We start from the raw sequence: 12,839 nt of genomic DNA on the forward strand, positions 1-12,839 counted from the left end.
AATAATGATAAACTTAATATTAAAGACTTAAAGGTCAAATTTTAACAAAAAAACTATGTATGAAATAAATTGAAAAACTGCAAAACACTGAGAGTGGAATAAAAATATGAAATATTCAAAATATCAAACTTCATTTAAACACAATTTCGTGTGCCAAAATATACTATTTTTGTTTTATTTTGTAACTGAGAATCTTTCAACATCCATACAAATTTCAGGAAAGTATAGAATCCAAAACCAAAGCATTCAATATCTTCTTTAAATTCCTTGACAACGGTTTGAGTATACTGTTTAAGCCGTTTTGCGATTAATCTACGATTGATATCTTGGCTGTAGATCCCCTTTACATTGTTTACTATGTTATTTACTAAATCATTTCTATCAGTTTTAATTGTTTTTATACTAAGAGAATCTCGTTCAAAATAATCCAAATAATTTTCAACATTTCTCAATTCACCAAATAAATTATCAAGATTCTCTGCCTTCAATGACTTTAAGGAAAATATTGCACGTAAAATATCGTTATACATTTTTGAATCAATATTATTATTTGCTTGGGAGTACCATTTGTTTAACATTCTAAGAGAGCCTTTCATTAAAGAAAATACTAGATGCAAACCTTTGATTTGTTTTAATACTATTTTATGCGAGTTTTCCTGTATATCAGTTTCTTTTTGTTTATTCGCGATAGCATATAAATATTGCAAAATTACTCTTAACCTATCGCTATAAACATAACTTAACAAAGAAAAATATTGTCCTATTTTAATTGTTAAGTTATTTTCATTAACAATTTTATTATCTACATCCTTTGCAATTATATCACTTACTTTGTATAATATGCCATTTTGCTTAATTCCCAATTCTTGATCTTCCGATATAATCTTTTGCCAGTAAGAGTTTTCCAATAAAATTTCCATGTTTTTTATGAGTGATTCAGATTGAAGTGTTCTTACAAACACAACAAAGTTCAGAAAAACTACATAAACAGTGTAATTTTTATACATTTTAAAATTTGTTATTTGATACTGTGTTCAGTAGCTAATATAAATCGTAGTTATTTTAAGTTTTACAGTTGAGTTAGCTTTTAAATAAATTTTATTGCTTACTTAGTGATATTATTCAATGATATAACCAGATTTTTTTTTTTGGGGAGAGGGGTTTATCATTTTTTAACTTTGATGCGTAGTTGAGAAAATATTGGTTTTACTTTGTTAAGTTATTTTGTGTTTTTTCATGAATTTAATGATTTCGCTTCTACTGGTTTGCTAATGATAAGTTAAAATAAAAGAAATTGTACCTAGCTAAAGCTTATAACGTTATAATTTGGAAAATTTTTCATTAATTTTTATAAGACATGTCTAAAGAAATTACAATAATTGAAATTGATAGATTTTGATATTTCAGTTCCCGTTTTATATTAATACATAGAACCGTCACGTTTTATAGTCGGCCCTTGCGTCTTTTTGTTGTTTTTAAGACCGTGCACTTTTATAATTCTATTCACTTATAATTAATATAATTTTTAATTTTTCAATAGAAAACATAGAAGACATATTAACAAAGTATCTTCTATCCTTCGCCTTAATCCTAACTACTTGGGGTCGGCCATATTAACAAAGTATATATTTTTAAATTAAAATTATATCGATTACACTTTGTTCAGTATATTTTAATAGAAACCACGATTATTTTTTTAAATGTTTATATAAAAAACAAAATATGTTGATATGATTTCTTAAAAAAAAAAATATTTTAAACATTTTATATTATACATGTAATTTAAATTTATATAAGTGAATGATCGATTCTGATATTTTAAAATATCAGAACCTACCATTCAACAATTGTCATTTTTTGGAATATTTTCTCTGATAAAAAAATGAAGGGAAAGTTTATAGTTAGATATAATTCGAGATAATTTGAAGAATTTATTGTCTATATTAGTACAGTAGAAGTTAAGTATTAATAAGATAGACACAAAAAATAACATTTTGATAAAATTAATGCCTTCATAACTTTCAACCTAAAAAAAAAATGGGAATTTTATAAAAAAAAAGAATTAAATATTAGTGTAAAAAATATTGATCAATTATGACTTTCTTTGCATGAATACTAAAATATATAATATGTTATAAACAACCTTACATGTAATGGTTGTTGGGTAGAGTGTGGCACGCGTGTATGACCGGTTCGAACGTGTTAATGATTCGTCCGGTCATCGTTACTTCCTCAGCGAGCGACACATCCTCTTTGGTACGTAAACAGTACACTTGTCTCGCGCATCCAATACTCGGCATCCGTACAATTAGTAACTGCTCGCCTTGTAGGCTTTACTGATTTTGTTCAGTTAGTTTCCGGTCAATAGTTTTGCCATAGTCTCAACTTTTCTCCAACCGACATCAGATAAGTTATTGATTTATTAATTTATTATTATTTTGTATTTGTTTTATATTATAATATTAAGATTGTTTTCGTATGTAAGTTACCCCCCCCCCTTTCCCTTTACTTTTAAGAATTTTATTTGCAGAACTGTAATATATAATTCATAATTTATACAATCATAAGCAGGTGTACCTATTTATTATCCCCTCTTATTTCCGCATTTTGATTTCAACAAAATAAACAACACCACCGCACAGTAATAGGCCATTCCCCTTTATTATTAAGGGGCTGCTTGTTACAATGGTAATGATGAGAAATCATTACTTTTTGAAAACTGGTTGGATCGTTATGATATCATTATGAATAATATTTTAGACCTTGTTGACAACATACTTTTTTTTTGATAATTCAATCCATTAACCACGTAAAATTATCAATTTTTGATAGTGTTCCAAAAACCAACGTGCTTTAAACTTACTAAAAATTATAGATTACACAATGAATATTAATATTAAAAAGTAAAAATATTCAAAAACATAGAGTTATTATCCACTAAATCCAATTTTATATCAATATAATTTTCAGTAAAATTCACCAAATTTAAAATTCTTGACAAATGTTATAAATAAAATGGATTCTTTAAAACTATATTAAGTATTAATTAAAGGATTTATTTATTATTATTATTTTTTTTTTTTGTAAAGACGTCTAAGTCGAAAAAAAGTAAATATATTGATGACAAATTGCAAAATTTAGAAAAGTTATTTTAAATATTTTTTAGAAATTAGTGTCTATTTTATAGATAAGTGAAGGAAAGAGGTTTGGAACCCAACCCTTTTCTTTTATTTTAATATTTTTTTCGAAAAATTGCATTAAAACGTTTAATGATAGTTATATAAATTATTATGATATTTCAGTCTATACTTGAGTGTATGCTAATTCCCCATTATTATTTTTACAAATAGATGATTTACTATAGTAACTAGCTTAACATATTAATTTCGAGGTTAATATAAGACAACAAAATATAATTATTTATAACTAAGGAAAACAGTACAATAATCTGTAGGAACAAGATGATCTGTGATTTAAAAAAATATATTAGTTTTTGCCAACAATTTATGGAAATACTTTTATATATATTATCCAAACAATGACATATTTCTTGAAAATAATTTAAATTAATAAATTTATTTGTTTCAAATTGTAATTATATACTTTTAGTAAGAACGGTATAATATCTTTGATTTACGACTTAAAATTTTAATTTTATTGTGAATAAAAAAATAAAATGTTTTATTGCATTAGCTAAAGAAAAATACTACAAATACAAATTATTTGAAATTTTAAGTTTTATTGAAATTAGGGAAGTAGTAAAGGGTATTTTTGAATAAAAATAAAATGGTAAAAATGTTATTTTTTTGTTTTTTGTATCTGAAAATAAATAAATATATATATATATATATTCCGTATAATTAGTTGAACTAGCTTAGTTATTAAAAATAAAGAAATCTAATAATTATTCCTACACTTAGTGCAAGATGACAAATTAAACTTATTTAACTATTTCTACCAGATTTTTATAGATGAAATTTAATGATGAATACGTGATTAATAACATTTCAATTTTAACACTATCTTTGGTATGAACAATATTAATAAAATTGTGTAATAGGTAATAGGTTGAAATGAATGCCATAATTAAAAATTTCAAATAAATATAATACGTTTAAAATTTTTATTATAATCTAATACATCAATACAAATTTACAATAACATAAAATGTAAAAACTCCAAGAAAAAGATTGCTGGTATTATTATAATAACTATGTAAGCCTAATATTACTTCGGTTTTTACAAATCGTCGAATTTTGAGTTATATCACGACGTCGAATTAAAAACATTTAATGTATAATCAAGTTTTTTTTTTAATTTTTTCTATCATTTTATAAATTTTATAGAAATAATATTTTTTACATATAAATGAAAAAAAACTATTTTTTGTGCTTGGAATCTATTGAATTTATTTTTAAGCGTTATTTGATATTATTCAAAGTAAATACCGAATTTTACAATAACGGTATCGGAATAAATTTTAATAATAGACTCTACATTTGTGATATTTTTGATTATTTATACTCTAACCAAAGGGACTCGTGGGTACTGGTGTTGAGGATGGGACTTTAAATATTATACCACTAGTCATAGGTATAAAAAATGGCAAATTAAATATAATAAAATAAGTTACTATAAACATTATAAACGATCAGTTAATTTTAAAAATAAATTACCAACATTGTAATATACTAATATTTAACTGTATGGACGACATTGCCGGTCGTCCAATCACTGCCGTGTGTGTATGCGTACCCACATACATTGAGGGAAATAACTTAAATATTCGTACAAGACAATTGTATTATAACTATTTTACTATTTAAAAATTTGTATTCCTAATAAAATTGTAAAATTAAGAATACATAATTAATTTTAGTAGAGGGTGTGATCGTCCCGTCATCCAAGCCACGAGCCGCCACTGACTCTAAAGCATAATTATATGAAGGTCAAATTACTTTCCCACGATAAAAATAATTATGTTGTACAAAAAATTTTAAAGTGAGTAAGAAAAATTTCTTAATTTATAACCTCTTCTCGTGTGTGTATTTTCCATCTTTATATTCTAATGTTAAATTTAGGCTTATTATTTTTCTTCATAGGTAGAATAATAAAAATTTTATTCTAAATTGTAGTAATATACAAACAAACGATAGTTGGATAAGAATTTCATCTTTTAGGATATATAGCACCGATTAACAAATAATCAATGGGCCGCCTAGAGATTAATCTGTCGGATCTAACAAGTTTCACCTGTTTAATGACAGTCAAACTAAAATTTGTATGTCATACCGTAATACCACTATTGCAATTATAATAATTTAACGAGAAAATAATTATCATAAGTTTTTTTTTTCTCTAATAATGAATGCAAATATGTATAATAAACACTCAATTACCTTCTGTATATTGCTATTAAAATATTTAAAAAAAAATCCAATAAAAATAATTAACCTAGATGAAAATTGAGAAAAATAAGTTAATAAAACGTAAAAAATAGTAACAAAGTAAAATATTTTTTAATAAAGTGTTATTTTATTAGGTTAAATTTCTAATTAATAACACACGTATAAATTTCATACTTAAAATTTTAAACAAGATTTTATTATTTAATAAAATAATGACATACACTCTTTATACCGTTCATAAATTTATAAAATAAAAAATAAACAAAATAAAATTTGGATAAAATCATGTACAAATTTAATACGAGTTTAGCTGATAATTACATATTTTTTAAAAACTGGTACATGGATTAAAGTTAAATATTCAAAAATTAAAATCATTTAAGAACTATACTAAATACGAGATATTTTAATTTTCAATTATAAATTTTTTCGCATAGCAAAATATAATGATTGTAGTTTATTAGGTGTCTGTGGGTTTTAACACTTTAACAGAGTTCCCTTGTAAAATATTGGTATTGAATTTAAATCCCATGTTTTTAATAATATTTTTGAATTTCGTTGCAATATTATTTGAATGAATTTCAAGTTGTGATCGTATTTCATTTTTTTTCATTCCAGAACTCAGTAATTTCTCTACTTCGTTTTCTATGTAATTGGTTATATCTTCACCAGGATTATCAGTATTTGTTATAATGCTTATATTTATTTTGTGTATTGCAGATCTCCACTTGTTCTCTACATTGCTTTCTGTATCGTTGGTTATATCTTCAAAATTTCTTATTTTCATTTCATAATTAACCAAACCATTTATTACAAAATTTAAATTATTAATTAAACTTGTGTTATCCCTTATAGATCTTTGATATGATTTTAGGGAATTTAGCATGCGATTGATATGATTATCAGGCATTACTGGATTCATGTTTTTCTCATCTGAATAATAATAACTAGTTATCAGTTTTAGTGTAGTTTTCATCATATCCAATACTAAATTAAATATTTTGAGTTGTTTCAATGACACTTTATAAGATTTTTCAACAGTTTTTCTTTTTTTTACAATAGCATATAAATATGTGGAAATCACAATTAACATCTTATTATAAATGTAACTAATCAAAGTATTATATTGTCTTATTTTAGTTTTAAAATTAGTTTCATTAACAATTTTACCATCGCTAATTGCAATTAGATCACTTACTTTACTAAGTATGGCATTTTCCATAATACAACAATCTTTTTCAATTTCTAATAGTTTTTTCCAAAATGGGTTGTTAAATAGATAATCCATATTTTGTATTATTGAATTCTGTGTTATTGTTATAGCAGATCCAATAAGGTACAACGAAATAAAAAAAATTGAGTACTTTCCATACATTTTCAAATTGATATATGATATCTTATACAATAATTAGTATATTAATTTTTTTTTGTCAATATAATAATAATCAATATATCAGTTATGAAATGTATTCTACGTAGTTTATTCACTTATTACGTAGTTTATACAAAAAAATATGTACTTTAATACATATTGAGCAATCAACATATTTCTATAACGTTTTGATAAATAACACCTGTACCTATTTTTATTTTTTTTCAGACTATTAATATTTAAATTAAATAGAGAAAAAAATTGTGGCTAGTAATTTGCTTATTATTTAGTGATTAATGGTAGCTACGGAGGTATTTATTAATAACTTTTGACTTAACGAAATTATTTAAAATAACATGAAATAATTTCAATTATTTATGTATATATATATTTTTTAACGTTTTATAATCCCATTTAGGGCTGTAGCGTCTTCACCCGAAGGAGGAGGTTTCTTAACCATTGATACTCCGAAACGAGTGGTTAGTCCATCGTCAGAGAGAGGGATAGCGACTCTAATTACCGAACTGATCTTTCGCTTAAAAAATAAAGCCGCCCGTGACAGAGTTTTGGACCTGAAGCAGTGCTCGTAAAGCACTACCGCTTTCGAAAATTATTCGAGTTATTGTTAATAAATAGTTTGTAAAAGTGCTTTTATTGCTTAAAATATATTATACGAACGGAATTATAAAATAGCGAAATTTTATTCATTTTTAAGATACTCGTTTAATAAAAGAGCCATTTTCAAAACCACCTTATATGTGTTAAAATACTAATGTAAAAATTTGTACTTAAATTGATGCGTACCTTAAAAATATAAGAGATAAAAAAAATGATGCGGTACTTAATCAGAGCCCTTCAAAAATATAAGTTTAAGAACCCTTATAAAACCTGAACTTCTTAATTTTAGCTTAGTTGGGAAGCTGAAAAGGTTTTACCATGTTATGTATCTTTTTGTTTCTGTCCATGAAAATTCTGAGTTCTCATTGGACTGATTTTGTTGATCAATGTGTAAAAAAACCTAATTCAACCTATAAGTGCCCTAACTGCTATAACTTTTTTTTTTAAATCTGATCGTAAAAAAATTGATAGAATTTTCTAAAAACAATAATATTTCTATTAGTATGCTTGTTGTGAAAATCTATTGGAAAACGTCAGTGAAGAAAGGGTTTTGTTGTAATATCCACGCGTATTATATTTAAATAATTCTTGAAATACTTAAATTATCGAAAGGTACAATATCACAAGTATATAAAATATAAAGATGTATATATTAAGTGCCAAACTGATATCATAAATATGCATTAATCATACATATATGTTTTTATGTAATACATATCTAAGTCATGGGTACTAAGTCATGAATAATAACCAATACAATGTTAGTAATAAAACAGTCACAAGGCAGTACAACATTCGAGATAATAAAAAAAGTAAGAAATGGTGACAATCAACTATACAAAATCAAAAGGCTAATTAATAGTGCGGTAGTGCAGTAGTCTCTGGGTAGAGTAGAGTAACATATAGCAATATGGAGTACAGTAGTAAAGTTAGCAGAATACGCAAGAAAGGGAGTAAGAAATATTCTCGACTGCCGTACGCTTCGTGACAATTGTAAGTTTTATTTCTGTATTCGATTTATTATTATTAATTATTATTTTTCCAGACTACACTTCATCTATATTATTTGAATAAAAAAAGGTAAGTCAATATTATACTAGTTTTAGCTAATAACAAGTGTATCGATCGTTTTAAAAACAATAAGGTTACATTTTAAGTTAATATTATTAATGCAAACGTAAATGTAATTAACTTAAAACTATTGTACGAACATACGGTTAACAGACGATATACAATGATCTTGGAGTGAAGAGTAGCAAAAAATACCAACACCAATTAATGAAAAAATCCACGGAGCAACCCGTTGACGTTCATCAATGTCAATCGCGATACAAGCTCACATTGCAGATAAAAACCTATGATATTTGAATTAATTAAATTAATAATCTTATGTATTTATACTTTATTGCGTTGGACCCTCAAATCTCACTACCCGTTAGGAACAAACAACACCTAAGTTAATAGTCCGTATACAGCTATGTTATCGTTACATGCACACAATTTATTATATTGTTAAGTGATATTTTCCTGATTATTGGGTTAGTTCAATTTGTAAAAGACAACCACGCTCGTAAATATTTTTTTTAAATCAATTTTTGAAAATGTCCCAGAACGTATGACAACTTTCAGTCTAATTAAAATTTAAAGCTATTGATCCGAACTATAATATTTAAAAATTTTGTCTGACGATTGTTTTTCTAAAACAATTAAAAGTCAAAGTTTTTTATGAATTATTTGACTTTAAAATCCACTATTTTACAGATTTGCATAGAGACATTTTTTGTGATAATTATGTTAATTACTGTCAGTTATCATCTATATTTGTTCCAAGTACACCGAATCCCCACCGTACTGGATGTTTTTATTTTACGAAACTCCTTAACCTGAATCCCGGAAATCTTAAAGGTTCCAACCCCTGTTCAAAATTGGAGTATATATATGAAATTGTAATAGATTTTGATATATAACAACTTTATCAAAATTTCGATATTTAATTAAAATACTCAGAAAAAATTTCTTCATTATGTTATTATTTTAAGAGAAATTGAGTGATGATGCTTAAAATGTCAACCCGTAAAAGTTTCTAAAACAAAAATTTAATAATTTATATTAAAGTTATTGGAATTTACATTACCACATAGTTAATTATATTATTTACACACAAAAGTAAAATATTGCTTTTGATGTTTTCTTCAATGTCAATTTTATGAAATTAATGATTCTTTTATTTAAAAAGAATATTGTTCTGGGTTGTTTTATGTATCCATTTAAAGTAATTTTAAACTTTTTAGTAAATAAACCATTTTATCAAATAAAATAAGGAATCAGAAAACAAAAATCTGAATTCTCAATCAAACTGTACCAACATCTTACCATAAATTTTCTACAAATCTATAGATTCTTTACACACGCCTTCCAAAAAATCTGTCGTTTTCTTAGTTATATGTGATTTGTGTTATCTAGTGCTATATTTCTAATCTTTGAAGTTTTTGTAATTCAAGTTTTTAAATTTCAACAAATTGAGATGTTATTTTATTTACTATGAGGTAAATACAATAACTTTTACTGAATTTTTATATGTATGGTTAAAAACAAATTAATTACAGTGGACCCCCGGTAATCCGGCCCCTGGTTAATCCGGCGCCCCTTGTAATCCGACATGTCTATTATTATTGGGTATTTTTTTTACAATCTTCGCTAATGTAGATAATGCATGATTGAACAGGTTACAATTGTGCCATCACTATTGTGCTCAAAGTATAGATTCTTTGTGTACTGTTTATTCATTGTGTATTACGTATACGTACCTAGTAAATTATGTCGTCACAAGCCCAGAAGCGAAAGCACAAAACACTGACAATTAAAGAAAAATGTGATATTTTAGACCGTTTAAATCGTAATGAATCTTTTAGTAGTTTAGCAAGTGAATATGGCGTAGGCCGATCTACAATTTATGATATTAAAAAAAATCATGAGAAGATTAAAAACTTCGTATCAACTACTGACTGTGGGCCAGGCAAGAGACAGACACTCAAGAAAGCTGAACATCCAGAAGTGGAAGAAGCTTTGTACATGTGGTTTCTTCAGGAAAGAAATAGGCATGCTCCAATTTCGGGACCCATGTTGGCCATGAAAGCTAAGTTTTTTTATAAGGAAATTATAAAAAAAGATGATTTTGTGGCTAGCAAGGGATGGTTAGAACGTTTTAAAAGTCGTCATGGCATACGTTTAATGACTATAACAGGAGAGAAACTTTCTAATGATGCTACCTGCATAGAGCCATTTAAATTAAGATTTTTGCAAAAGGTGAAAGATTTAAATCTTAACCCATCACAAGTGTACAATGCAGACGAATCAGAACTTTTTTGGCGTGTGATACCAAACAAAACTTTCGTTTCCTTTAACGAAAAATCCGTACCTGGGCGAAAAGTAAGTAAAGAGCGTGTAACCATACTACCATGTGCAAATGCTGCGGGTACACACGCGCTAAAAATGGTGGTCGTTGGAAAATCGAATAAACCACGTGCATTCAAAAACATTGATTTGCCTGTACATTATTATGGTCAAAAAAGTGCGTGGATGACAAAAGACCTTTTCAAGAAGTGGTTTGATGAATGCTTTGTACCAGAAGTTAAAAAATGGTTGAAAAATCATAATTTTCCTCAAAAAGCGTTATTGCTTATTGATAACGCTCCCGGTCATCCGTCTGAAGAAGAACTGACAACTGAGGATAAATGCATCACTGCGATATTTCTTCCACCAAACTGCACTGCACTGATTCAACCAATGGATCAGCATATCATTCAGTTTGTCAAGCAAGATTATAAGAAAAATCTACTTCTGAAAGCTGTATCAAAAGATCAGCCAATAGAAAAAACTTTAAAAGAATTCAATATGAAAGACTTGGTTTTTGCTCTTTGTCAATCGTGGAATGCATTACCTTCGTCAACTATTACATCGTCTTGGAAAAAGTTATGGCCGGATATAGTCACCAGCCCTAGCAACGATCCGCAAATCAGTGTAACTTCGGAAGTAATAGAGAAAGTTGCTGCTGAAACACAGATAAGATCGCAAGATTTGGAAATCTGGTAACATGGATTGGATAAGGAGGAAAATATTTTTTATGAAATGTCTGACGATGAGATTATAAAAGAGATATCTAGTAATACAACCATAAATCAGGAAGATGACGACGACGTAATTGCAACTACTCCGCAAGTGATAGCACAAGATGCAGCTAACGCCTTTGAACTGGGTTTGCAATGGGCTGAGGAGAATGGTGCATCCTACAACGAACTTTTACTTTTAAGAAGACTGAGGGACAGAGCATTGGTCTCGCGTTTCAATAATGTTAAGCAAAAAAAAATTGATAAATATTTTCATGCTTCATAAATTCATATCATGATTTTTATTCATAATTTTTGAATATTTTAGTATGTACATTTGTTTAAACACAATTACATTGTAATTGTATTCCTTAATGTAAAGTTATTGTTTTTTTTAAGTTCTCTAGCATTAATGACGTTAATTTTATAATAAAACATAAGCTTTCTATTGTGTTGTTTAATTTACTTAAGTCGACATACATAATGAAGCATGATTTATACTTCACACCAGGGCCTATCAAGACCAAAACTTATCTTTGGATTTGTGATTTTTCGGATTACAAGGTATCCTTTTGTTAAAATTTCCGGACTATAGGAGGTCTTAGGGAATACTCTATAATCCGACAAATTCGATAGTTCGACACTGACCTGCAAAACGTTTGTCGGATTACCGGGGCTCCACTGTATTTTTAACAAAGGAAAAATAATTAATAATTGGTTTAGCGTAGATATTTCTATTTAAGCTATACATTTTTTTAGGAAGTGTCAAGTTTTATTTATTGATTACAAAGTAAAACGATTCTATGAAAAATTTTAATTTGTAACTTCGACCTATAAAATGTTAGCATTAGTAAAATCAAGAAATTGTATTTTTCTTTTGTTAATTCTGCAGATATTTATATTTTTACTATTTATTTTGGTAAAAAAATAATCACTTTATTTTTTGCTGTAACAACTAACTATTTGCGCATAATTGTACAAAAATTGTCTTTCGATTTAGATGTGTTAAAGTTACAATAATGACTTTTTTATGGAAAAAATACAGCCTGAACATAATATAGTACCAACGATTTTTAGCTTCGATGCGAAGTTGAGAAGGTATTAATTTTACTATGATGTTTTTTTTTTGTGTGTCTGTCACTACTTTTTCTCAGCTCTCACTGGACCGATTTCTTTCAATGATACGTCAAAAGATCACAAATCATATCTAGTCGAAGACATTACCCTTAAAAATTGAAAAATTTTCCCTCGTTACCCACAAATGGGGGAAATATCCAAAAAAATTACAAATTTAAAAATCGACAAATTTTGTCATTTTTTTCACTTTTTTTTCTT

General features: G+C 26.8%; 1 protein-coding gene across 1 annotated transcript; it reads left to right on the top strand.

Annotated features, from left to right (window-relative positions):
• Positions 1 to 10,215: 10,215 nt before the first annotated feature.
• Positions 10,216 to 11,490, top strand: LOC126908302 (jerky protein homolog-like). The gene has a single exon (XM_050690218.1). The coding sequence runs from the start codon at positions 10,216 to 10,218 to the stop codon at positions 11,488 to 11,490; it is 1,275 nt and encodes a 424-aa protein (XP_050546175.1).
• The last annotated feature ends 1,349 nt before the right edge of the window (positions 11,491 to 12,839 follow it).

Source organism: Daktulosphaira vitifoliae, unplaced genomic scaffold (assembly GCF_025091365.1).
Source record: "Daktulosphaira vitifoliae isolate Bord-2020 unplaced genomic scaffold, ASM2509136v1 Scaffold_5, whole genome shotgun sequence".
In the NCBI taxonomy this organism is placed as follows: Eukaryota; Metazoa; Arthropoda; class Insecta; order Hemiptera; family Phylloxeridae; genus Daktulosphaira; species Daktulosphaira vitifoliae.

Excerpts from the sequence above, each read along its gene's own strand:
- LOC126908302 (XM_050690218.1), top strand. The coding sequence starts at position 10,216 with ATGTCGTCACAAGCCCAGAAGCGAAAGCACAAAACACTGACAATTAAA.